General features: G+C 49.7%; 7 protein-coding genes across 7 annotated transcripts; 2 read left to right on the forward strand and 5 right to left on the reverse strand.

Annotated features, from left to right (window-relative positions):
- Positions 1-5136: 5136 nt before the first annotated feature.
- LDX57_006697 (uncharacterized protein) lies at positions 5137-6962 on the forward strand (the record flags this gene model as incomplete). Its single annotated transcript, XM_046088414.1, has 5 exons — positions 5137-5212; positions 5272-5782; positions 5830-6003; positions 6048-6247; positions 6298-6962. The coding sequence occupies 5 exons, from the start codon at positions 5137-5139 to the stop codon at positions 6960-6962; spliced, it is 1626 nt and encodes a 541-aa protein (XP_045944384.1).
- A 187-nt stretch (positions 6963-7149) lies between these two features.
- LDX57_006698 (uncharacterized protein) lies at positions 7150-7827 on the reverse strand (the record flags this gene model as incomplete). The annotated part of the gene is made up of 1 exon (XM_046088415.1): positions 7150-7827. The coding sequence occupies one exon, from the start codon at positions 7825-7827 to the stop codon at positions 7150-7152; it is 678 nt and encodes a 225-aa protein (XP_045944385.1).
- Positions 7828-8719: 892 nt separating this feature from the next.
- Positions 8720-9373, reverse strand: LDX57_006699 (uncharacterized protein; the record flags this gene model as incomplete). Its single annotated transcript, XM_046088416.1, has 2 exons — positions 8720-9192; positions 9304-9373. 2 exons carry the CDS (start codon positions 9371-9373, stop codon positions 8720-8722), a joined length of 543 nt encoding a protein of 180 aa, XP_045944386.1.
- Positions 9374-11048: 1675 nt separating this feature from the next.
- LDX57_006700 (putative polyketide synthase) lies at positions 11049-18786 on the reverse strand (the record flags this gene model as incomplete). Its single annotated transcript, XM_046088417.1, has 2 exons — positions 11049-18080; positions 18151-18786. The coding sequence occupies 2 exons, from the start codon at positions 18784-18786 to the stop codon at positions 11049-11051; spliced, it is 7668 nt and encodes a 2555-aa protein (XP_045944387.1).
- A 639-nt stretch (positions 18787-19425) lies between these two features.
- LDX57_006701 (fungal specific transcription factor domain-containing protein) lies at positions 19426-20957 on the reverse strand (the record flags this gene model as incomplete). Its single annotated transcript, XM_046088418.1, has 4 exons — positions 19426-19593; positions 19640-20137; positions 20208-20751; positions 20812-20957. The coding sequence occupies 4 exons, from the start codon at positions 20955-20957 to the stop codon at positions 19426-19428; spliced, it is 1356 nt and encodes a 451-aa protein (XP_045944388.1).
- Positions 20958-23463: 2506 nt separating this feature from the next.
- Positions 23464-24840, forward strand: LDX57_006702 (uncharacterized protein; the record flags this gene model as incomplete). Its single annotated transcript, XM_046088419.1, has 1 exon — positions 23464-24840. The coding sequence occupies one exon, from the start codon at positions 23464-23466 to the stop codon at positions 24838-24840; it is 1377 nt and encodes a 458-aa protein (XP_045944389.1).
- Positions 24841-25084: 244 nt separating this feature from the next.
- LDX57_006703 (uncharacterized protein) lies at positions 25085-27080 on the reverse strand (the record flags this gene model as incomplete). The annotated part of the gene is made up of 5 exons (XM_046088420.1): positions 25085-25099; positions 25183-26271; positions 26333-26643; positions 26700-26775; positions 26829-27080. The coding sequence occupies 5 exons, from the start codon at positions 27078-27080 to the stop codon at positions 25085-25087; spliced, it is 1743 nt and encodes a 580-aa protein (XP_045944390.1).
- Positions 27081-27344: the final 264 nt, after the last annotated feature.

Raw genomic sequence — 27344 nt, forward strand, 5'->3', positions numbered from 1 at the left:
TTCCAAATAAATCCTGCAGAGCTTAATCAATCATATCAATCCGCAAATGCTGCATCTAAAGCGATTACAGCCATCTCTTTAATCTTCTAATTGCCTGAGTATTCGATTGTTAAAAAACACGTGACGTAAAGATATGCAATAATTCAATTCACAACGAAAATATGATTCAAAAACGGATTCTTCAGTGATTCAGATAAACAGCTTATCATATAGACAACATCAACGCGAATAATCACAATGAAATATTGAATCAATTCTATCTTTATCTTGTATTTCTTGATCCTCTGAGACGGCGCCTGCTCCGTGTATAAAAATAAATCATAGGCGCTTGAATGAAAGATCGCTGACCAGATCTTTAAATTGTTAAAATGAAATTTCGTAACAAAATTCTCGAAATAAACGTTCTGACAGAGCCAGACCTTTCGCTAAAATCTATCCCGAATAATTCTGATTTTTAAAAACCACTTTACTTCTCCTATATTGCGTAATTCGTATTTCTCTGCAAAAACGTGCTTGAATCAATCAATTGCCTCGCGTGCGATCTTTGTAAATAAATTAATAATAATGATATCGTCGACATATACAAAAACGATCATGTAAACATTGAAATAAAAGCATTCTTCCTCCGAAACGGAAACAAAACCAAATTCAAGCAATGTTATTGCCAGATCCTTCTGCCAAAAATATCCCAATTTCTTCAATCCGTATAGTGCCTTTCTAAACTTTCAAACTCTTCCTTTGACTTTGAATCTGTCCAGACATTTTGTATATATAATCTTGTCAAACAATGCATTCAAAAATGCGTTTACAACATCGCGCTGATCCATATCGAGATCAAATGCTGTCACAAGTGCCATAATTACTCTAAATGCTTTTACAGACGCGATTACTGCATAATTAATAGACATAAAATCTTCTTCCAAATCACCGCGTACACAGATTTTTGTCTTGACTTTCAGAAATTGTCCATTTTCATCAAATTTGTATGTGAAGACCCATTTCAATGATAAAATCTACGCATTTCTCGCTTCTTTGTAATATGCGAAATCGTATGCTTTCATCAATTCAAGATTTCCTATCTCTACACAGATAACAGAAATAAATTCGTTTTTTAACAGATGCTACAGCATCTCTGCATATGTTTCTAATAACAAAAAAAGATCGTTTCGATATCATCGTTTCTTATTAATCTCTATTAAATTGAAAGTAATCGAGAAAACGTATTCTATTTGATTCAGCATTTCAATAATCGAGAAATCCTATATAATCGAATGAATAATATATTGCGAATCGAATCGTATTCTTTGTAATCTCCTACCTTAAACAATATTTTTAGAACGGGTCCCATCATCCTAAAATCCTCATCTTCTTAATCTTTCACTCCCTAATCTTCCACCCTCTGATCTCGATAAAATATACGAATCGAGATCTTCCGTTGCATCTGTCTTGCTAAAATCCTCATGAAATATAATGAATGTAAAATCTTTGTTTTTTACTGCTTCCTGCAATAATCTCATTAGAAAATCGTCCGGGGTTTCCTCTCGTGGGCGTACGGATATGTGAAACGGTAATTCATCATCAAATCCTCCTAACATATGAAAAAATGATCTCTCTGCCTCTTGCCGATAATCCTGGTTGTAATATTAAAACATTAATTGAAATGTTGAAAATCCTGCAGTACGCATGCGGTCCGAAATAATCATCTAATATCTAACTTCCTTACTAAATTGCCGGTCCAACTCGCTCAATTCAACAAATCCTTCTTTTTTAATCAAATCTTCATTATTTTAACTAATAAAAACCTCATTCAACCCGTCAGAATCATCATCTCTAAAGTGTTCATCTCTTTCCGCAAAATCAATCGCGTCATTCGATTGATGGAGATCTTCTTCTCCTTGCGATGGAATTGCGATCTTTAACGACGATATAAGAAAGGTCTTGCGAAGTAGATCTTCAAAGAATGGCTCGTTGAAATCATAAAACCTGCTTTCATCAAATTGCACATCTCTCGCGATCTTTACTAATTGCTTTTTCAAATTCCAGATATGCCATATATTCAATGCAACTGACCCAAGCAATATTCCACGATACGCGCGTGAAGCCATCTTATTGCTTCGATCTTGATCCTGCTTTGTGTAAACAATGCAATCAACTGTGCGGTGTGCCGCGAAATCTAATTTTTTTCCATAAAATAATTCGAAAGATATCTTCCACTAAATACTAGCAATAGACGTCCGGTTGACTATCTCTGCAATGAATGCAAAGACCCATGGCCACAAGTCCCAGGGTAATCTCGCTCTAAATATCATCTTTCTCATCTTCAAAATCAATATAGATCCTACACGTTTTGCTGAATCGTTTTGATTCAGAATTCCAATCACCGAATACTCGTGTACAATCTCTTTGAGATGTTCAAAGTGTTTGATCTCATTCTCGAACGTTTATTCTTGATCGTTTTTTATAAATTTAATCCATATCTTGAAAAGATTTCTTCTTTGATTAACAAAAATCTTAATAACATTGACGCAATCATTCTTTTGCGAATGCGTACTCATTGCGTGAAAATATGAATATTCGTCATAAAAATGTGAAATCCACTGATCTCTATTGAGTGTTGATCTCATCTGTATGAAATCAAAATGCACCCTCTCGAATAACGAGATTGTCTTTATTCCAAAACGCCTAGATATCTGCTGAAGAGCCCATGAGATCTTGCATGGCTCGCATATTTATTGATTTCTATTGTGATCATTCCAATCGATAATTTTGATGCCCATAACAGCTTCAAATAAGCGTCTGATTACATCTCGATGAACATGACCCATTCGACAATACCAATCTTCCATTCTTCCTTTCAAGATGAACGATTTTTTTGACTTCTTGATCGTCTGTATAAAAATCACATATACATGTAAATCCTCGCTCAATCCTTTCGATTTCTCAATAATCCATAATCCTGTGAAATGATCTTCTAGTCGAAATATAACATTACCATTTTTTGTGATGCAATTATAACCAAATTCCCATTCATATCTTGCTTGTTAAATCTTTCTGACACTTAAAATGTTGATATACAAACCGAAAACGTATGCCACATTCTTTAAAATGATCATTTCTTTGCCTTTATCGCTTCCGCAATTAAAACAAATTCTGACAATTCCAGTGTCTAGGATCTTGATAATTGAATCATTTGTTTGCAGATCTTCTACCACGTTTTCGTCCAATGATTCAAATCGCGAAATATCATTGCATACATGCGTGAACACTCCTGAATCAAGAATAAAACAGTTCTTTAAAAATGAAATGATCCCTGCGTTGAATACAAGCATCATTGTATAAAAAAATTGAAGCGATTCGTCCTTCCAATTCCGATCGATATAGCCCCTAATCATTGCATCGAACTTAATCTTTCACAATACTAAATCTCTAATCTTCTTGATAATTGCTTCATCTGTCTTGAATAAAGCAATCTTTTCCAATAAATTGAGATATGCGCATTCCACGAATCAGTGAATTTCTCCACATATGCAATCCTGAGAACTTTTCTTTCGATTTTCACTCAATTTTCCGTCCGAATGGCCGTTTAATGAAACCATTGCAAATTGATCCTTTGATTCCTGATATTGCCGACTCATAAAATAATTTCTATATCGCACGAACAATTTATAAAATGTCTCGTCTTTGCATTCCTCGTCATTCATTGCCTGCAATTGCAGATCACTAAATATGAATGATACAAATCCAATCACTTGCAAAAATACCCGTTTCACATATCTATTCTGACTTTCTGAAAGGCCTCGTTTCTTGATCGCTACATACGCAAAAATAAATTCATCCAATCAAGCCTCTATCCTGCCCTTTCTGAGAGATCTCCTGCTAACCGTATTATATAACTTAAGAACCCTATTGTCAAGGTATCTCTTGCTCGACTTAAATTGCTTTTTCAATGCCTTAATCATCTCTTCCTTCTTCATATTTTCAATTATCGATCTTGCCCGGATCAGTATAAAAAATCAAATTTCTTTCTCCACTTTTATTATAGCATTTGTCTTATCTTTCCAATTCTGAAGCTGATATTGCCATTTCCTATAAAACTTATTGTCAAATTCAATCAGATTTTTAAAACATTCTAACTCCTCTGAATATTCCTCTCGATCAAAATCGAAATGATCCCATATTGCAAGACAATATGCATACACTTCTATTTCCTTAATCCAATCACGCCAATCGTCCGATCCGTTGAAGACGATTTTCACCTTCACAACGCTATCCGTATTGATTCTGCTAGCCATGATCCTCCAATTCGCTAGAATACTGCTCAAAAAAATCCTTATCGACATATTTCTAAATCTAGAGGGTCACCGGACTCATAACTGTAAAAGAACGAAGACTTGACAAGCAAAATGACTAAGGATCCGGATAGATTGAACCACTAAAAAACAATTAAATGAAGCAATTGAATTGGCTATATCAAACAAATAGATTGAAGATGTTGAAGACCTCCTTTCTGACTATCTAAGAGATCTATTTATAATGCTAGAATCGCTCATTTTCACCGCTATTCTATAGCTTCATATTGCAATATTGCAGAATGCGCAATACCGCAATTTCGCAGCCGAGCAAGGCGATGATCGTCTTACCGCAACTGCTTAGTCAACTCCGCACTTCAACATTGTCACATTAGGAAGGTGGATACAGTTCACGCGAGCTTATCGGGACCCACTTTCAAGAGGTCAGGTCAGCTGCAACCACATTAGGAAGCCGAGATTGCTGATGGACGGCGAGAATCGGTGCTGCACGATCATTCGCACGTTTCATTAAATGTAAAAAGGCTCTAAACTACATGAGAACTTGGAGAATGGTTTCATGCTCGAAATATTAATATTTCACAATCGCCACATTACTGCGATGTGGTTCTTTATCCCTAGGGTGATCAGATCTATAAATAACATGCTCGGAGTTCGTGCCTCAGGCCAAAGTCAACCAGCCGTGCCAAGAGATGATCAGGCATCAATCCGAATCTCGCTGGCAATCCAGGCACTCTCCACTTTAGCCTTAGCATCCTTCTCCATCAAAAGCTCGTTCACCCACCGTCAATGGAATCAAGCCACAAGTTCCAGTGCCCCAGGCCGCGGAATGTCAGGGCATGCGCCCACTGTCGCGCCAAGCGCACGCGTTGCCTGCGCGAACTCGCACATTCGCCGTGTCGGCGGTAAGCTTGATGAATCCGGGAGCCTGATCATAACTGCTGACAGGCGCGAAGCTGTCAAGCGTTGCATCTACAATGTCAAATCGGCGAGGGTACTGTACCTGCGAAGGCTTCACGTCCAGCTGTGTCGAAGGGAGAGGAAATCGACGTGGTTTCAGGATTGTTCGCCGCGTCGCAAAAACCGCCCCCATCTGACAACCTCGTCAGTTTTCATAATCGCATATTCCAGGAGAAGTTTCTAAGGTCTGAGCCGATTCCGGCGGATCAACCACCGCATATTCCCGATGGACTGGGCGTGCGACCGCGGGTACTAGATCAGAAGCGAGCCGATGAGCTAGTAGAGAGGTTTCGTGCCAAGAATAGCTATTTTCCGTTTGTGACTGCTCCGGAGGACATTGCGTCCCCAGAGCATCGATTTCTCTATCTGGCGGTCCTAACAGTGGCTGCTACGGAGGATATGCCATTGTTGCGAAGTCTCGATGCTCGGTTTCGGGCTGTGTTGGCGGACAGGGTCGTTGTTGCGGGGGAGAAGAGCCTTGACTACCTCCAGGGGTTGCTTGTTTATATTGCCTGGTAAGCTTCGATCGCTGCATTTGAGCGGGAAGTCTAATGGAGACCAGGTATAACATGAATGTCCGTCCCACGAACTTGCAAATCCATCAGTATCTGCACATTGCTGTCTGCATGGTGGCTGAGCTTCGATATAACGATGATGCTTTTTTAACCACTCAGAATTCTTGTACCATCAATGAAATCAAGAATGCCTGTCTTGGATGTTACTTTCTCTCGTCACTGTAAGTAACCACCTGCAATTTGAAAGATCGATCTGATGTTTTAGGATGTCAACACAAAACCAACGACCCAATATTGCTGTTCTTCCGGAAACTCTCAAATTATACTTGTCTGAACTCGCTCAGTCGGACTCTCCACACACACTAATCATGTTGCGCTGTTTTCAAGTGCAGATGAATATAGAGTCGACATATCGGGATGAGAACCCAGTCCATGACATATCCCTGGATGGTTTTCTGGACACCCGTAAGTCATGCCCTTGAACGCAGGAACCGAGCTGACGAATATTCAATCAGCTCCGATCAAAACCGCAACCTTGTTCCTCGCTTTCTTCAAAGCAAGCAATACCCCCTTCCGCCCAGAGCAAAGCAATACGGCCGGCTTCCAGGCAATTATCACCACCGGAAACGATTTCCTAACTTATCTCATATCCCTTCCCATGAACCAACTATTCAATTTCAGCGCCGTGGAATGGTCTCGACTTATAGTGGTTATCCGCAACGTCTTAGAAGCCCTCTCAGCTGCCGCAGGCCAACCAGAGCTTATTTCAATCGCTCGGGTGAGCGCCCGAAAAATATCTACCCTGCTCGAATGCCTCGCCAACCGCCTGGCGCAAGGATCCAAGTCGGGTTGTAACCCTGGTGAGTTTCCGGATATGTTGTACCTCTTCAAATCGGTCATGGGTCTTCTGCTTCCTGTTGAAGCAAAAATTGGATTACCTGCCGAAGATGAGCAGGATCCAAGCCAAGCTGCACATATAGGCCCCCAATTTAAGCCAGGACAGTGTCCTGCGATGGTAGGTATGCGAAAAACCGACTTCTGGAGTGCGTATCAGAACAGCCTGGCTGATGTGCCTTCGTATGATCTGGGGATCGACTTTGGAGATCTGTTTGGAGATGGACCAGGGGTGGAACTGTCCCAAGAGGAGTGGATTGATGCTGCGAATTGTTTGAACGGGTGAGGTCTATCAGAATGTATGCTAATTCAGGATAGCTCTCCACTCATATGACGATTTACGAAGTTATAGTACACATGCTCTAAACGCAACTGTTGACCTTGAACAGCAAATGCAGACAACCCCATAACATCACACCCGAGCCAAACAAAGCCGTATCTGCCTCCCCAACCTAAGCCTCACCAAGCCCCCTCTAATCCCTAATAACCTCCCCATCCAGCCCCCTCGGCAAATAATCCAACCCACTCCTCGCCAACCCCTTCAACGCCTCCCCCCTCCTCCCCTCCAACCAGTTCTCAAACATATCGATCCCCGCAAACGCACCCCCAGACGACCAAATCTTGCCATCTACAACCCATCTCTCCTTCTCCCACTCAGTGGCAGGACACTCCTTCCTCGCCCCGTCAAGAAACTCCCAATTCGTCGTCGCCTTCACCCCATCCAACAACCCCGCTTTACTCGCCACGATCCCGCCCGTGCATGTCGTGAACAGGAACTCCACCTCCTTCACCCTCTCCTGGAGGAACGAGACGTACGATTCCGGGATATTGTTGAAGAACTGTGGTCCCGGGCCGCCGAGGAGGAGACACGTTAGGGGCGGACAGGTCGAGAAGGTCGCAGTGGGGACGAGGGTCATTCCATAGTGCAGCTTCACTGGGTCGAGGGTTGGTGCGAGGAAGATGAATTCGACGTCGATGGCGTGGGGGGCGAGACCGGCGGGTAGGAAGCCGATGGATTCCATCTCCGCGAGGAGTTGCTTGGAAGAGGAGTGGATGAGGTCGATTGGACCGACAACGTCGAGGGCTTGGAAGTCGTAGAGGGGAACGCCGAAGACGTACTTCTTTCCGGGCTGGGTAGTGGAGACGGACATTTTGTTGGTTGGGTTGGTGGTAAGGCTGGTTGACTTGTTTGATGGGAGGTTGATCGGTTTGTTGCTTGTGATTTCTCAATTCGATTTGGGTACTCAAGAAAGGCTTCTTGAATGCTGCTTCCGTGGAATGAAGTGAATGGCTACTGAACTTAGGCCCATTTATAGTTCCCCAAACAGCATACATGAAGCTATAGATACTCCCCTCGCGTAGAGTTCCCTTCCGCTGCTGATTGGTCGCGTATTCTTGCCTTCCGGTGCGCGTTAGTCAGCGAATCAGCTGACCCGCCGAGCCCTTGGCAGTCGCTGACGAAGATAGATTGCAGTCTGTGAGCTGCCATCTATCATAGAATCTTATGGTTGTAGTGAATAGCAAGGGAGAATCGAGGGGGATTATCTCAAATAGCAATTTGCAGTTCTGGTGGTTGCGAAATGCGATAATTTAATCTCCCGCCGAAGACATATCGTAGCCAACTTGGGGCACATATAGATCGGGAGAGAGGAAATACTCCGAAGACTGCCTTCGTATCAAGACTAGAGTCTAGCTACCTCAATTTAAATCCAGAAAAGACCCAGACAGCCCCATATTACATCCAAATTCAAACCTTAAAAGAGCACATCAACCGGCCTAGAGGACGTAAACCAAGATCAAACAAGGATCATAACCAGTACCAGATCAATGAACACTGTGATTAGATAACGACCCTCCTCTTCCCACCATCCAAAACAATCGTCTCCCCATTTAGATACCCACCCGAGTAACTCGCCATCCACAACACCAGCCCTGCAATATCAACTTCCCCACCGCCTCTCGTGAGCGGAATGTGTGTAGCCGGGAACGACCCGTCTGACACGCCTGTCCCAGGGATCCTGAACCACTGATATAGCGGGCAAGTCATATCAGAATAGAACAAGCCCGGTGCAATCCCATTGACTCTGATCTGGTGATGATGACTTGCGGGCGAGGTGGAGACACTGTGTCTGGTTGGGGAGAAGGGCGGTAGAGATTGGCATTTTCAAGGAGAGGGAGGAAAGCGAGAATAGTGTAGTGGCTTCCTGTGATGTTTACGTCGAAGACGCTGGTGATTGACTCCATTGGGTGGGAGAAGTGGTGGTCGCGGAATTCACGGAGAGTGGGTGGAGTGAAAGGGCTCGCAGCGGGATTCGGAGGGAGGGAGGTGGGAGGGCCCACGATGCCGCTGTTCACAATGAGGAGGTCAATGTGGTTGGTTTGGGATGCGATGGTGCGGTATGCTGCCTCGAGAGACTCCTTTGAGGTGACGTCTGTTGGGACGGGGATGAGGGAGTGGTTCTGTGCTTCAGCGCAGTCTTCCTGGAGAACGTGCTCCCGACGGCCGAGGATGAAGACTATAGATGCGTGGTTGGCGTCGAGAGCGTGAGCAATGGTGCGGCCGAGGCATGGCTAGTTAGATTGACGGTTGATAGTCAGGCTATAAGGAAAGGGGGTGATAGACTTACCGGATCCGCCACCCGTTATGACAGCGACGGTGTCTCTAACAGAGAATAACGAGGACACGTCGAGAGACATGTTGCTTACTCTGCAGCCTAGAGTATGGGGATCAAATTTCGTAGTCTTTATGGGGACTGGCGTATTTGACCGATCCCTATAGCTCTCCGGAAGAGACAAAAGCCTGCTAAATATCGTGTCACAGAGCAGCCCCCAGGACTACTTACTGGTTTCAATATCGCTGGCCAAGCTTCCATGAACTCGTACGAATCATAATGACAAATAATTTAATAGACGTGGCCGACCCTACAGCCATTCCAGCATCTATTCAGTCGATGAAGTCTACGGCTTGGCCACTCGATGTATATGCGCCAGTGATTTCATCGGCCCGATTCGCAACCTTACCTGTCTATGGTCAACCACGGCACATTCTAGTCTCTGACTCGGTTGGAGTGGAAACCAGACCGGCTCGGAAATTATTTGAAGAGCTTCCAAGATCAATCCCAACAATACCAAGAGTCCGTCGATGACGAATACTGGATTTCGCTTCCCAACCTAGGCCATTCGGCAAGAACAGGAGAAGTTGTCAGAGATGGGCCTTCAACATAGGGCATAGTAGGCGGATCACTCAGAAGTAGCGCACATGGCTACAAGGGCAATCTCTTGTACTTCGTGACTTGGAGATGGGGCTTCTTGACTGCTGCTCTTGATTTGGGCTCACTCGGTGGTGGCGACCTTAAGATATATTGTAAATAGATCAAGATTGTTCTCCGGCGGTTATATAATGCCTGTTTGTCAAGGCCTGATCCACCTTTTGGGTTTCGGGGATATAATCTTCGTTAGTTGCAGGACGATTGAGCCTCTTTCCTTCCGGGGTTGATACATATTCTCCGAAAACTTCAAAGATACAATCTAGAAATCCGAGGGAATACTTCTGAGAAATGCCTTTCAACAAAGCAGCCTCCATCACCGCACTTCGAGCCCCGTTTACAATAACAGACATTACTAGTCCAACCTGAAATCAAGTCAACAAACTATCCTCACTCGCGTTACGCGCTCAATGCCATTCAGCCTGGCCTGCAAAGGTCCGGCCCAAGATGGCTCCATTGGCTCCATGACCCAACCGTCTCAGGCTTCGTGGTCAAGTTGAGCATTCTATTGCGCATTTCCCACCCTGCAACCAATTTATCGGATTTTAATGTGTGATCTTACGAGCGGTGATCGCATTTTGTTCGGGGGCCGAGAAGAGGAGATTTGTCCCGCGTGGAGAATGGATGTTGTCTTTTTGTGTTCTCTTTTCATTGATACGATAATTTCTAATTGTGGCTTCGTTTTCCATGCGAGAAATTCGCGGGAAAAGCCCTACTTAACATGCTCAGGAACCCACTGCACGCCCCTATTGGGTAAACTAGTGCACTTATGTGGAAAAGAATGGAGTTTTCCCCATACATAGTCTCGGTTTTACTTTTCAAAAAGTACGAATTTCAATACAAGAAAAAGAATGCGTCCCTGAAAACGGGGTCAGCTCCGATCTGGGAGAGATGGATTGTTTATGCCTCTTAAAGGGAGGGTTTGTTGCACGGAGAATGTGCAGCAAGGGATAGACATTGCGTCGAAGGGAGTGAAGGGAGAGAGGTTACTGGACAGATTGAATCAAAGTGTTAATTGTGTGATAACTATATTAAAACTTTTATGTAAACAAACATCAGACTCAACAGCCGAAAGCAAAAAAAGATCCAAGTCCCAACCGAAACCTCTATTGCAAAAAGCCCCTCTCCTTCCACCAACGTATATACCCTCTCGTCACACCGTCGCTAACAGCTCCAACTCTCGTGAGAGTCGACGAATGCTCTCTCGCCTTAGTGGTATCCAATAGTAATCCACCACAAGACATGCGTTCAAAATTGTCCTCCAGCCAGTCCGCCCCCCGAACAGCAGGGTTATCATCAGCTGAGCCAGAAAAGGACTTGACGCGTTGGATCCACTCGGGGAAAGGCACGATGTTACTCCTCGGCACCCCTAGTTCATCTGCCAGCAAAGCTACCATCTCTTTCCACAGCTGCCGAACGGGATTGTCAATATGGTACACAGGGTGGGGCTTATGGGTCCCGAGAAGTAAATCGACAGCAGTCCCCGCCACAGCATCAACAGGGGTCCATGAAACCACGCCTTGGAAGTCAGGGAGAAGTTTCAATGTCTGGGCAGACTTGATAATGGCGGGTAGATGCTCGGCGGGATTCCAGTATCCAGAGACACTTGATCCGGCGATCTGTCCTGGGCGAATCACCATGGCTTCGAAGCGGTCTGGGTGCTGATGGAGGGTCTCGTGGAGGATCCGTTCGCAGATATACTTGGCCTCGCCGTAACCGTTTGGTAGAACCCATTCAATTTTGGTAGGTTCTTCTGAGACGATAGGTTGACCGGACAGCAGTGGACGATGTCCAACAGTGCCGATAGAAGAGATTAGTTGGAAACGTATGGGCTTGGTGCGGAAGCTGGCGGCGTCGCGGGCTAGATCGATCAGATTGAGCATCGCGTTAAACTGCGGCTCGAAAGCAGAAAGTCTGGATATTCCGTTCATCGGCCAGGCGTTGTGGAGTATGTGGGTTACTGAGCGCGTGAGGTCGGATAACTGGTCGGTGGAAAGTCCAAGATTGGGCTCCGAGGTGTTCGACTCGATAACCTCGAGCTTGGATAGTTCTTGCGGGGTTAGATCAATCTCTCTGTCCACGAACGATTGCATCTGACGGTCAAATCCGTCTCCTTTTGACCGTCGATTCAGACATACAACCGATTTCACAGCAGAATCTCGAAGTAATCGCGCCACAACATGGCTTCCCAAACTCCCTGTCGCACCGGTGACCAAGACGCTGTAACTCTCATCTGAGATGGCAGAAGCAGGTCTGATGGGGGCCTCAAACCTCTCAGCAGCACGTCGAATATACCCCTCCGTCGCCTTCCCGCGAGCGAGGTTATCAACAGCCACCATCGGCGAAGCAAGATTCTTCCCCAACGGTAACCGTTCGCGCTGCTCCCCCGAAGCCGTTGCAAAAATGACTCTTTGCACACTGACCTCGGGCGAATACCCATCAGTCCAATCCACATGTCCATACCCGACTGCATGTAGATCCGCCTCCCAGCGCGACTCGTTCGTGATCGCATGGTGCCGTCCATCGTTAAACACCCACCATCCGCGGAACAGACCGAACACGATATCAATAGCAAACACGGGCCTGGTCATCTCTAACATCATGAGCACGCCGTCATCGCGGAGAGCCTGGCGCATATGACGCGTTGACTGCCGCAGATTCGACGTCGCGTGCACGGCGTTACTCGCGATGATGATATGTTGAGTGCGAAGAAGATCGTCGGCCGGGGGCTTCTCGATATCGTGCACGCGATATTGAACAAACGGGTAGTCTTTGAATCGGCGACGAGCCTGCGCGACGAATCCGGCTGATATGTCGGTGAAGGTGTATTCGACAGGAATGTTGAGCTTGGCTAGGCCGGGGAGAAACCATTTTGTTCCCCCACCTGTTCCGGCGCCCATTTCGAGGATCTTGAGAGGGCTCCGTGTGGTATGGATTAAACCGGCTAGCTGCTGGATAAACTCTAGCATTTGCTTGTATCCTGACACGTTGTGGGGCTCGTCACCGTACATCCACGACACAAGCTCTTGACCTTCCTTGGTGCCGAAGATCAGTTGAAGGCCGTCTTGCTCGCCGCGGAGGACGCTGGCGAGGTGGCTGCCAGTGAAGAAGGAAAGCTTGCTGGCACCGGCGTACTCAGGGTAATCGCGAGATACTTCTTCGAGGATAGCAGTGCTGGAGCGCATCGGAGCTGCGATGGCAGTACGAATGACAGTAGACCCATCAAGGTCGATCAACCGAGCTTCTTCAAGCCTCTTGTAGAGATAGTCGACGAGCTCTTGGTGCTGGGGATCATACGAGATCCGCTTCAGTCGTTGACCTGGTTGAGCCTTGCGAAGAGTATCGCCTAGTTCCTCGAAGGCCTCGAGCGTCAATGTCACGCAAAGCTGAATCTGCAAAGGAGCGAAAGCATGAACACGTCCACTGCAATGATTATCGGCCAGGAACTCATCGGTCAACGCCTTCACCTGTCCGAACGCTTCTAGGACTCCATCTTGAGAGAGGCACAGCTCTGGAACATCTGAGACACTGGTGGCCGCTGATTCTGACGGCGGCGGCGTGTCAATCACTTTTTCCGAGTGTTCCTCTTCTGTCGTGCTGCTATTGGCATCATCGCCTTCCACTCCTAACGCCGTTTGCACACATTTGACCATATCTCGGAAGGTCTCGGCTTCCATCAGATCTGTCGCTGGAAGAGTACATCCAAACGCCTCTTCCATCTCGCGAGCTAGCTCCATCGCCATGAGCGAGTCGACGCCGGCATCGGCCATATGACCATCATCGTGAATCTCGCTAGGGTTCATGGCGCAGAACTCTGCAACTACTGCCTTGACCCGACTGGCAATACTCACTGTAGCCTTCTTCTTGGGAGCTTTCGTCTCCGTGTCCATCTTCACAGCAGCGCCTCCTTTTCCAGCGATCGCTGCCTTTTCATCCCCTCCCTTGGCCCCCTCAGAAGACGTCAAAGCCGAAGCCCCCGGCGCCAAACTCCTCAGAATCTTCGTGAACGCCACCTTCGCGATCTTCGAATACTGTAACCCCAAAAACATCTCCACGAGCCTCCCACTCTCAGACTCAAACACAAACACATCACTAATATACATACCATCTTCGCGTCGATGCATCGCCAGAACATCCCAGTTCTCAGGCCTCGGTGCCCTCTTGTCCGCATACTCAGGACACCGCATCCACATCTCCATGCCACTGGCAATGTAGATATCGTCTGACGCGCGGTCCGTCATACAATTTACCCAAAAGCCACCAATCTGGCTGAATGAGTCGCAGAGATAAGGATCGGCCCAGGTTTCCCCAGTATATTCCTTGACGACGTGGCCGGCGGAATGATTGCCTTTGCCGACGAGCTTGGTTACGCCGCGATATGGGGGCGAGTAGGCGACTACCTCGGAGAACGCGCGGTAGATGGTCCGGCCTTGCAGGATGTCGTCGACGTTAGGGTCGATAAGGAGGTTGCGACAGTGCGCGTGGCTAATCAGGCGGGTGTATCGGGCGAATTGGGCTGCGAGGTCGGAGGAGTCTGAATTGAAGAGAATGATGCGGGCTGAACAGTGCATCATTTGCGATCGGGCGCCTTTAGCGGGGTTTTCGCTGATGAATTTAATGTCCCAGGTTTGTTTGGCATCATCGGTCGCGTGTAGCTCGATCCAGAGAGTGCGGGATGGGTCTAGGCAAAGCGGTGCGTCGCTGGTAACGGAGTGGACTTGGGGTATCTTGCCCTTTGCTTCGGGGAGAGTGTGCAGTGCCTCGATGACAATGTCGAGGAGGAATGAAGCGGGTGCGAGAGGCGCTGTGGATGCGACGATGTGACCGGATACAGGGTCGACATATCCCGGATGAGAGGTATTTATGTGGAATTTAGCAATCTGCTGCGCTTTATCCTGATAGCCCAGGAAGTTGAATAGGTTGTTTTCCTCAGTGGATGCTTTAGGAGCACCCATCGTGGTGGAGGCAGGGAGTTTCTTATTGTCCATCCAGTGACGAGATTTCTCGAACTGGTACGGAGGAAGAAGCATCGGAGTGTATTCTTTTGTCTGAATTGGATGATATCCCCAGAACCGTAGATGAATGCCTTCTCGCCAGAGGGCCAGCGTGGTATCCGTGAGATTTTGGATCCCTGTGGAACTAGTGATATTGACGGGCTGGAAACGATGTCCTTCCGTGCTGGCGAGAGCCCTGTTTGCCATGGACGTGATGGTAGAATTTGATCCTGCCTCAAGCCACACACTGCATGGGTACCTTTCCGCTAGACGCTGAACCGCGTGGTGAAAATATACCGGTCGACGAAGATGATCAGATACGATGCTTAGGGGCGGAACACCAGTCGAAGCATTTTCTGTCGCGCGTTCAAGGTGGATGGACGGATCTCCCAGTTTTAGACCTTCTGTGACGTGGTCGAGAGCAGGAATTAACAGGTCCACTAGGCTAGAATGGAACGCATTCGTGACTGTCAACCTCCTAGTTCTCATATGGGCATATGTCGGCTGCTTCAGCGTTTCTTGGACCGAGTCAATGGAGTCCTTCGTACCAGCCAAGGTGAAGTTTCGAGGACTGTTATAACAGGCTATAGTGGCCGGAGCACTATTCGGATCCGCCTTATGCGACTCATCTAGTAGATCTAGGATCTCCGCTTGCTCTCCCTCAACGGCGAGCATTGCGCCGCTATCAGAGCCCCAGTTGTCTCGGATCAGGGCTGCTCGGCGAGCGACCAAGGCCAGAGCATCGGTCAATGACAACACACCCGATACACATAGCGCCGTCAGCTCCCCGAAGCTATGTCCGACAACTGCGGTTACAGCAACTCCGGAGTCTATCCAGCATTTGGCGCACGAGTATTGCAGCGCGAAGAGCTGTGTTTGCAGTTCAACTTGGTCTGTGATGGGCGTGCGAGAGAAAATTGCAGGGTATATGCTATCGTGTCCTAGCTCCTGGAGGATAGAGTCGCATTCATCAAGATGCCGACGGAGAAGTGGCATCGCGTCGTAGACCGCTCGGTCTAGTCCGACGGATGTGGATACTTGTCCGCCGAAGCAGAGAATGACCGGGCGTTGGTCTTTCTTGGATCGAATGAAATGTGACTCGTCACCATCGGCGATTCCTTGAAGCTTCGTTTCTAGCTCATCGACAGATCGACAACTGAACAAGGCGTGTCTGTCCAAGGTTGGATTTGTCTGCCGCGAGATGTTGAACGCTACATTCGCTAGGGATAGGGCTAGAGAGCCTGGCACCCGTTGATCACGCAGATATTCAACAAGCCTTGCGGCGTAGTCTCGTAACCGACCTTCGTCATAGCCGCAAAGTCTCACTGGGAATGGTAGTCCATCTTCATGGATTGGAGACGAGCAACTATCCCTAGGCGCCTGTGTGAGCACCATGGACGCATTCGACCCCGACGCACCATAATTATTGATCAGGGCTGCTCTGAACTTTGCACTCCATGGCTTCAGCTGTTTCACGATCTCAATCTGATCGTCCTCCTTCGCCTGGATATACGGGTTCAGCGTCTCGAAATTCGGCTGCGGCGGGATCATGCCTCCATGAATCATCAAGAGGACCTTAACCAGGGCAATCAACCCTGACACGCCTTCCGTATGACCCACAAGGCCCTTCACCGAGCCCAAGGCTAGCGGCCTGTCCCTCTGCGGGCCGCCCAGCGTCTGCCTAACGCTCGAATACTCAGCCGGATCGCCCGCCTGAGTTCCGGTCCCATGGGCCTCGACGACGGAAATATCGCGCGGAAGAACCCTCGCTGTCTTCGTCACCTTCTCAAACAAACCAGCCAGTGAAGCCGCATCCGGGACAACAATCGGCGTACAATTATTGTTCTGCTCGACCGCCGTCGCGGCAATCGTGCCGAGAATGGGATCCCCGTCCGCCAACGCATCTGACATCTTCTTGATATACACGGCCGCAAAGCCCTCGCCACGACAGTACCCGTCCGCTTTTGCGTCGAACGGCTTACACGGACCCGTGGGACTCACGAATGAGGCGCCTGCCAGGTTATCGAACGCCAGGGGACTCATGATGGCGTTGGCCCCGCCGACTAGCGCTGCCCGACACTCGCCTTTCAAGACGGCCTGGCATGCCTGATGAAGGGCGACCGCTGAGCCGGAGCAGGCACTGTCGACGCAGAACGCGGGGCCTCGCCAGCCGAAATAATGACTCAGTTTCCCGGCCATGAAGCTGCGCAGGAGACCCGTCGCTGCGTACGCCGTGGCAGCGTGACAGTTCACATTATGTTCGTAGTCGACCGTGCAGCACGCCACATAACACCCGATATTTTTGTCCTGGTTGGTATCGTGGAAATATCCAGCTTGCTCGAGCGCTTGGTACGCGACTTGTAGAAGCAATCGCTGCTGCGGATCCTGAGACATGGCTTCGCGAGGCACCTTCTTGAAGAACTTATGATCGAAGGCGTCGATGTCGCGCACGAAATTCCCGAACCAGGGTCGCTGGGCCCCCGGGCGCCACGGCGTCTCGAAATCCTTGTATCGCGCCTCGGGCATTATTTCGTGCTGCGAGGTCCCCGAGCATAACAGGCTCCAGAACTCAGGTAGGTCGTCGGCCCCGGCGACACGACAGGCCATTCCGATGACGGCTATGTCGGTGTCGTATGTTCTAGGGTTGCAGTTGAGAGGGGAGAGACGAGAGGTCAGGTCTAGGTCTAGGTCTGCGAAGTGGATGACGCGACCGCGGAGATTGCGCATGAATGTCGGCGGGACACAGCGTTCCTGACCGAATTCGACAATGATCGAGTCGCTGATCTTGAGTTGGGACTCGTAGACGGCTGAGAATGTGCGCTGCCAGTCACATTGTTGCGAGAGGATGGATTCTAGGACCAGCGTCGTCAAGGGCCCGGAGGCAACGGGCTGGCCGCCTGTGTTGGCGCGCGTGGGAAGCACCAGCTGCGATGCGTCGGGGAGTTGGAGTGATGGATCCGTAGAGCACATGGCCAAGAGTGAGCGTACAGTGTCTTTATGCCCAGACCAGTGGTATCGACCGTTGAAGTCGACTTGGCTGCACCCGAAGCTTGCGGATTGAAGTGACTCTTGAAGCTGGGCCAGATTGCGCCGGGGTGTCATGATCGTGGCGCGATTATCGTCGTAGCGAACGGTTACATATGCCTGTAGAGTTAGCATCCATCCACCTGTAGCCTCAAAGATGTAGCGAAAGAGCAAACGAGGAACAGCATACTTCAGGAAACCTCTTTAGCACTTCCTCTAACTCTCCCTCCATATCCTCCCCCTTCCACACCGTGGCCAGCGATGTCCACTCCTCCTCCACCTCTTGTGCATCCCCAATTGCACCCAGCAGCATGGATAACCGGACCGCGACGCTCGCATACTCAGCAAACCTCTCCCTCGAGTCCGCCGCTGAAGCCACAGCCGCACTCAAAAACCCAATACAAAACCCCACAATTTCCCCAACCTCGCTCTCCTCCGCATGTATCCTCCCATGGTCCCGATACCCAGGAGACGTCAGTCGCATATACTGCTCAAACTGCGTGAAATGCGTCAACATGAGCAGCGGGGCCAGCTGTATATACGGAGGCGGAAACGTCTCGCCCGCAATATCGCCTCTTCGGAACCATTCGTGTAGGGAGCGGAGTTGTCGATCTCCAGGGATTGTGGTGAGTTTGGGGAGGTGGTGTGTTGCGGTGCGATAGTAGACGGGGAGTTCGGCGAGGACTTCAAGCGCCCATGCATATTCTGGTGAAGAGGATATTGTTTCGCGGAGAGCTAGAAAGTCCTCCGCTGAGAAAGTGAGACATTGACAGCCAAAGACGAGTACGGTTTTGTTGCCTTTCGGAGGGGAGAGTTTGCTGCTCATTTTGGCGCGGAGGAATAGGGATAGGGATGAGGATGGGGGATGAGAGTAAAGCCAGCTAGGTACACGTTAAGGCTGGCTGGAGAAGTAGATGCTCATCACTTTTGTCCGTGTCTGTCCTTACTATTCCATTTGATATACAATCGCTACTACAAACCACAAGAACATTCTATATTTATTCAGTTCAGTACAGTCATACCGAAGCTCAAGGGCTAATGATGGACATATATTGCTTTTTCGGGGGACACGTCGGCCGGAGTTTCCTGGCCGGCATATCTCTTCGGCCTGTCTACGCCCTGTAATTTCTTTTCCTTATATGTCAGCAGCCACTGTGCGGTAGTACCAGAGCATCGGAAATTGACGGGAAATTACGGTCCAGAGGCTGTTGGGAGGAGTTGGTCGGAGTATAGTGAAACATATCCATGTCGATTTCTGAGGGGGTAGGCGAATATAGAGAGGAGTGAGTATATAAGGAGTTCAATGTAGAAGCGAAAGGCATTACTGAAATCTGTAATGATCTGAAATGTTTCTATAATGGGCCTCTGGACAGATTACTGATTCGTCCGATACTATGCAGGGTGTGCTACAGCTGAACAGGTCCGTGACCATTTTCGTTTCGATTGAATAGAGTAAGCACAGACATTATGTCACAGATAGCTGCGGACTCTGAATAGGGTTCTTGGCTCGCTCCAAGTCTTGCAGACATTCGAGCAGCTCTCGCAACATGCCATCGAACGACGAATCGAGGTACCCATGCGCTGTGAAGAACTCGGTACACATCATCAGGGGAATCGGTGTTAACGGGTGAACCTACATCATTAGCTTTGCATTCAACCAGAACGTATGAAGGGCTCACCTTGAAATACCCCAACTGGCCCTGCAACCTGACCAGATTCACCACCTCGTGCGCCGCCAAAATACACAATCTCTCATACTCGATAATACCTAACAAGTGATCACCCGTTTTCCAGACTATGGACTCCAGTACGTTGTGCAAATACAGCACCATGGTCTGCGCCACGATTCGCGCAAATATCAGCATCGAATCGACTTGCGTGGACGTCGAAAGAACTTGAATGCGATGGCTCAGCAGCTCATGCAGCCACTGATGCCTCGCCCAGAGTCCATCAAACACGTCGCCATTAATCTGCTCCACGGCTAGCTTCTGACGATGCGATAGCGCTCGTCCACAGATCGTCGCGAGAATAATACATTCTCCAAACGGCGAGACTACCATTCCTCCTGCAGTCTCACCTCCCAAACAACTGCGCGCCATCACCTCAGCCAAGAACCGAGTGACGACCGGCTGACCGGCCTGAAACTCTTCTTCGGGCGCTGGTAGCCGTGTTGAGATCTGCTTTGTCTTGTCAGCTGTGTTTGTTTGTCCAGTTTCTCTAATCCTCAGCTGCCGACCGCATACATACCAATTTCTCATTCAACGTAAACGGCAACCCGTTATGAAAACTGATAAACCGGTCCAACGAGTACGCCATCCAAAAAGTCCGTCTTTGCTCTTCAAGCCCCGTCCAGTCCACCAACCCATCTTGTTCCCTCGCCATCGTAATCGGATTATTCGGATCATCGAGTTCATAAAGACGCATGCCCAGCACCAAGCGACAACATCGCCCAGCGCTCATCCACGCCTGCTGCGGCGAAAGATGCATATATTCGTAGATGGAAACTAGCACCCATGCCTGCGCTTGCTCGATGCCGGGACCTGAGCTAACACTCATAGTGACGGACCGCGGCGTCCGCACGTCAAGACTGTCCAGCATCTGCCGAGTCTCTTGGTACAGTGTGTCGCGGAAGGACTGAAATTGGGCAGACAAAGAGGCTGCGACAGTCCACATAGCATACTGAAGACAGGTCTGTGAGTCGGTCTTTTTGCCCTGTTTGGCCCAGACATGATAGCGCCAACGTTGAAGAATAGGGGCGAATGGGTGTACGCGGTCGAAGTAGAGTTGGTCCCTGTCACTATCAGACACATCCATGGTAATTGAAAGAAATAGAGGGGGGAGGGGGACTTACAGATCAGCTCGCATGAATTCGGAAACAAGGCCTGTTGTTCGGGGCTGCGAGTCCGATGAAGTAGGGGATTTGATGTCCGTTCCGCGATCATCAGAAAAGTCCGGTAACGACGGTAAGTCCTTCAAAGGATCATCTTCTGGATCCATGTCCACTAGAGAACTGTTGAATAGATTGGCCATTTGATGATTTATCTGCGGGTGCTGGTCGGCAAGGCACCTTTCCAGGGCGGCTATCGAGTAATTAGATCAGCTGTTATAATGACAACGGTAGAGAAGACTTAATAGAATATAAGAAATAAACGATGCCTACCAATCCTCGTCCTTAAAGTCCGTAACTGCCCCTTTCTAGGCCCCCTGGGTAATCTAGTGGTGTTGATCTTACACTCGATACCCGTCTCGAAGCAAACCTGGCACTGGGGGCGACGACGATCACACCGGACCTTTCGACGACGGCACTCTTCGCAAGCCGAACCGGGGCGCTGACGAGATATAGTGGGGGTCGAAACCATTTTAGCTTCTTCCTCGGCCTTTGCAGTTCATGTCCGGTTTCCTAATCTATGCGATGTCTAGGCTGCGGGTCGCTGTTTCTCTACCGCCGGGCGTGGTAGGGGCAAGGGAAATGATTGATTGACGCTGTGCGATGGAGGCCGGTCGATCTACTGGGTGGGAGGGAATATAAAGAGCGAAGTACCAGATGAAGGTGGGATCAGAGGAAAAAGAGACACAAACTCTGGTTGGTTGGGCGAGAGAGACCTGAAGCCTGGTACGAACTGCTGTTGCGCTTACGCTGCGTTGCGTTGAACACACTCTGAGCAGTGGTAGTATTTGCTGGGATGAACTACTTGATAGAGTTCAAGTTATCGATTATCTGGCTGTTACAACTTCGCTGGTTATACTTGATGGTTCAGTTCTGCTGCACCACTTCAAGACTCTATCGGTTCCCCTTAGACCACCATGACTGTTATTTACGAAGCTCCCCATCAATTATGGACTAATGGCCTAGTCTTTTCTAGTATGTTCCTGCCCAATCTCATCAGGTCAAACCACGCCGATTCAGATCAGATCAAGACAATCTGCCACTACAAGGACAAAAGGCCACGACCAGACCCGGCCATATCCCAGCCCGCAGGGCCGGCGCCTGCTGGGACAGCCTTCATGGTGATGACACTGCGTCTAAATTGATTGCCATACGGGCTAGATCTGCAAACATGACTGGTCCAGAACGCCTGTCGGGTCCCTGCCGGTGCGCTGTGGCAAATGGTGGGTTTTCCACTCTCAGGAACTGGTCTGGTCGGGCCTGGTGGCTCTGCTTGTTTTCTGGCTTCGTGTGGATGGACGTCTGCACGATATCAAATCGAACTGCAGGGGATGTCAATTCGTATGGGTTGGATGGTCTGGAATACGGGTTGGTAGTAGGATATTGGGCTGGCTCGTTTGATTATACGATCGGATACCTGCTCTAGCACTGTTAGGGCTTTATCATATTAAGGACTCACTATCGTCAAACAGAACATAATATAAAACATCTTGCGGCAGAAAACCTGCAACGCTCCGCGACTGCAGCCCACCAGCATGGCACAATCAGACCAGTTGCATTCCACTCCTGCCGTGCTCTTTCCAGTCCCAACAAACAATCCACGCTCAAACACGACATCGAATAATCTCCTGTTGTATGCCCTACTCGTGGCACCCTTCTTCGCACGAGCACTGAGCGCGGGCAATATTCTATCGACAGGTTCCACGATCGACGACACAGCGTCGGCTTGAGTTCCGATTGTTTTCCACGGTCCAGTCACATCCAAGTAGCGCGTCTGACAGGCTGGAGATTTCCGACTCGGGTTGAACAAATCAGGGATCTAACGCTGATTGAGAACAAAGCAGGCTTGATCATCTGAAGTCTAAAGGGGAAGTTTCTGCTGAGTGGCTAAATGGCTAAGAGGATCGGGGGTTTCATGAGCAGGTGGATCTGGGATCAAGGGATCTGTGGAGATCAATGAGATGTAAGGAGGTGGCATGTGTAACATTAGTAGAGACAGGGCGAAAGTCTATATGATCATTGCGATGCTTAATGGGATGGCTGATATGAACGTTTACTAAACGGTCAGGCCCGAGTGATCTATGGGTATTGACTAGCGATGCTTAACTTGCCCAGCATATGAACAGTCGACGAGAAGCACTGAAAGGATGACAACTCAGCATAGTTAGTATATATTCGAACGTGAACCAGCTGATACGCAGCTCAATGAATTAATTGTAAGCTGTTCGATTACCCTCCGCCAGGATGTACCTTGCCCATTTTCTCTCTATACCCAGTCATAACGGTCTCCTTGCACAACAATGGCATTCTTCTGGCCAGAATGGAGCCAACGTACAGAGAAGACGCATGCAGACACGGACTCCAGGAGACGCTATTATAAGACCATCTCCATTAGCCGCTCGCGCTGATGACTACTCCAAGACCAGCTCGTCCAGTCCGGGTCGGGCTATTTCTGCATCTCGACTGCGTCACCATGTGTAACCCTCTCGTGTCCTGAGTTCCTGGATAAGGACGGCAATCGCTGCTATCTCTGGTCATCCCGCCTTTCTATTCTCGTTCTGTCCCTCTGACTGCGTCCTCACTCTAGGTCCTACCATTCTTGTTCTAGTATCAGCTATGGAGCCCACCACCGTAACTTACGATCATATCCAGGATGTGATCGGTCAGCTCCCCATTCTCAAAAGTTATACTCACGTCCTCCTCTGCTTCCCCCTGGCAGATGAAAAGCGTACCTCTATCCTGGCTTCCCTTGAATCCGCCGCCCACACGGTCATCTCTGCCCTGCCCTTCCTCTCTGGCAGGGTCATCAACGAAGGCGCTGGGCCCAATAACTCCGGCGTATTCAAAGTCGCACGTTTCCCGAGACAAGAATCCCCGGACCACCTTTTCGTCCGCGTTGAGGACCGCTCCGCTGTCTGTCCATCGTACGATGAGCTTCTCGCCGCCCACGGCCCCTCCGCCATGTTACCGGGCTACGTGCTGGGTCCCAGGAAGGCCTTCCCGGAGCCGTACGACGAGCGCGAGGACGACCCAGCCCCTGTGCTGGACATCCAAGCGAACCTGATCCACGGCGGCCTACTCCTCGATATTGCCGCCCAGCACAACATTATCGATGCCGGCGGCATCTTCCAGATCGCCAACCTCCTCGCCACCGCCATGCGCGGCGACCCGATCCCCAAGGCCCAGATCGACGAAGCCAACCGGCCCCGTCGCGAGATCATCCCTCTCTTAGGCCCGTGCGAGCCTCTCCTCGACCACTCCGACCTGCGCCCTTCCTTTGTCATCAAAGACCTTCCACCCCTGGCCGCCGTCGCCCTCTTCCAATGGCGCTACCTCCGCATCCCCGCCGCCGCTGTAGCACGTATCAAAGCCATGGCCGATGCCAACCCTGAGGACTTCGACCCATCCACGCCCTTCGTCTCCACCAACGACGCCCTCACGGCCTTCATCTGGCAACGTCTCACCATAATCCGCCTCGCCCGGCTGCAGACCCCCGACGCCATCTCACGCATCAGCCGCGCCGTCGACTTCCGTCGCGTCATGGGCCTCTCCCCAGCATACCTGGGACACATGATCCGAGTAGCCTTCCTCCGCCTCTCATTCACCGACATCGTCAATTCCAGTCTCTCCCGTCTCGCCTCCCTCCTCCGTAAAAGCGTCCTCGACATCACCAACGAATACTCCCTGCGCAGCTACGTCACGTATATCGCCAATGAACCTGACAAGGCTAATATCGCCTACGGGGGCGGGTTCGATCCCAAGACGGACTTGTCGTGCTCGAGCATTGCGCATATCCGTGTCCCTGTGTTTGGGGACCTGGGTAAGCCGGACTTGTTGAGGAGGCCGACGTATCGGCCGTTGCCGTGCTCGGCGTATACAGCGCCGATGTTAGATGGGGAGGGAATGGAGGTTTTGATTTGTTTGTTGGGGGAGGAGATGGAGTTGCTTAGGGGGAATGATGTTTGGAGGGAGTTGATCGAGTATGTTGGGTAGTCTTGAGGTCTAGAGGGTTAGTTGAAGGTTGATTGCTACTGCTTTACCTTCTTTTTAGTGATCTCGTAGGGAATAACATACGTCTTGAGATCAAGTAGCGTGTTGAAAGTGGCACCCCTTAATTTAGGTTTTATTCATGGTCGCCATTCTCATCCAATCGCCTTCACGGCTCTACACATTTATCTGTTATTTTTAACGCCTGATCCTATCCTTCATTCGTTCTATTCCTTCTTCTCTATGCCGTCTACTCCATACTCAACTAGCAACGCCCCCCTATCAAAACACACTATTTCTCTATCTCTTCCCCCCCCCCCCCCCCCCCCCTCCCTCACATCCCTCTACCATCTCCTCGTCCCTCCTCCCACCATCCTTCTTGACCTCTTCCAAATCCTCCCCCAACGCCCGATTCAAATCATACTTCTCAACCCACGCACTCATAACCAACCCCACCCCCGAAACAGCACACATGACACCCCAAATAACTCTCAAACTATCCGTATACGCCTCCTTCAACTCCCCCTTCCTGATCCCTTCCTCTCCCGTATCCCCCATTCCCTGGATGACGGTGACGAGGGCCGCTGCGTCGCGACTATACTCTACAGCATGTCCCGCGAGGGCTGGGTAATTTGACAACTTATGCTTCATCTGATTCTGGAAGATCACACCTCCCACGGCGATACCAATTGCTTGGCCAAATGCTCGAAAGAATACTACCATCGCAACTGCGACGGTGAGGTTGCGGTTCGTGGAGGAGGCTTGCACCGTGCATACAATTGCGGCTGTTAGGATCCCTAGCCCCAGTCCTGGAGTGATGTTTAGGAAGATCCATCCAGCGGTGCTAGTCTCCGGTTTCAGGAGACAGGTAACACCTAGCCCGATGGTCGACAGAAGCCATCCAACCCAGAGACCCCATCGATAACGACCCGTGACGGTGATGATCACTCCGCAGAAGATAGCGCTAGGAGCCACGGTGAATGTCTCGGGGAAAAGGGCGACGCCAGTTAAAATGGGTTCGAATTCCTTGACCGCCTCGTAGTATAGAGGGAGGTAGTAGAGCGCGGACCAGAGGATGAGACCTTGTAGGGAGGATGCGATGAACGCGATTACGGCGCTGCGGTTTGTGAACACAGAGTGTGGGATCATCGGCTCGCTGGGGGTGTAGATCTCATAGTTGACGAAGATGAAGAGGCCCAAGCCGCCGACGATCAGGGGGACGAGCGTCCGCCAGGAGGACCAGGGGTACATGATCCCGCCCCACGAGAGGGGGATTAGGAAGGAGGAGACGCTGCCAACGAAGAGGATCGTGCCGAGGTAGTCGATTCGGAGGAGCTTTTGGCGGAGGGAGCCTGGGGGTTTGGGGAGGTGGAAGAAGAAGACGATGAAGAAGGCGGAGATGCCGATGAAGGGGAAGTTGATATAGAAGATCCATCTCTGTGGTCGGGGCAGAATTAGCATGTAGGATATAGAAGGTGGAGAGTTCGAATGGCCTTACCCAGGTGACGTTCTCCGAGAATCCACCTCCTACGATCGGTCCGAGAACTGAGCCTAGACTATACGCTGCGCTGAGGATCCCGTAGTAATTCCCACGCAGACGCAGCGGGACGAGGTCCGTCACGACCACTTCCGAGAGCATGGCGATGCCGCCGCCGCCGACGCCTTGGATGCATCGTCCGACGAGGATCTCGGTGAAGTTGTGTGCAAGGCCGGCGACGAGCGCACCGACGAAGAAGAAGACGATGGAGATGATGATGAGTGGACGTCGACCGAAGATGTTGGAGAGAGTGGCGGTGCTGGGCTGGAAAACTATTCTTTTGGTTAGAACGGTTGCGATCGCAATGCAGCAAATGGCAGAGACTCACCCGTTGAACAGAGCAGAAATGAGGTCCCGCTCCAGAAGGCTTCCATTGCAGAGCCGTTCAATTCGGCTGCCATTTTCTGTTCTCATTTTTAGCCTTTGTTGACTTGCGCAGTTGCTTTGACGGACATACTGGCAACGCCACCGAGATAGACGTCCCATCCAGCGAGACCATTAACGTCAGCACGGCCAGAGTAAAGAAGATGAGTTTCCCAGACAGAGAAAGCTTGAAGTCTTGGTAGTTGGCCGTGCCCTCGGCATTTTCCTGTATAGAAGGGTTCTGCTCGTCCGTTCTAGATGCAGCATCATCCGTGCCTTCATTCTTACCAACCTCTTTCTCGATCCCAGGCTGAACTCGCCCAGCACTTTCTGTAATTTCACTCATCTTGATAGTAGCCCTTAAGATCGATCGAACCACTGACCTACCTGACCTGCCTATCGAAGGCCAAGTCTCGACAAGAAAGAACACTCCAATGCTTGGTATGGCCCTCTCCCGACTGGGTGACCAGCCAAGACCATGCAGCTCAGACGACCTTTGACAGGATAAACATGTTTCACATCTGTATTACAGCGTGCAACGTCTTCGGGCTGACAAAACTCCGCGTTGATCGACCTGGAAGTAGGGCACGGCTGGCCACGGGACCGGGCG

The sequence above is a fragment of the Aspergillus melleus genome (assembly GCF_016097325.1).
Source record: "Aspergillus melleus strain CBS 546.65 chromosome Unknown contig3, whole genome shotgun sequence".
Lineage (NCBI taxonomy): Eukaryota > Fungi > Ascomycota > Eurotiomycetes > Eurotiales > Aspergillaceae > Aspergillus > Aspergillus melleus.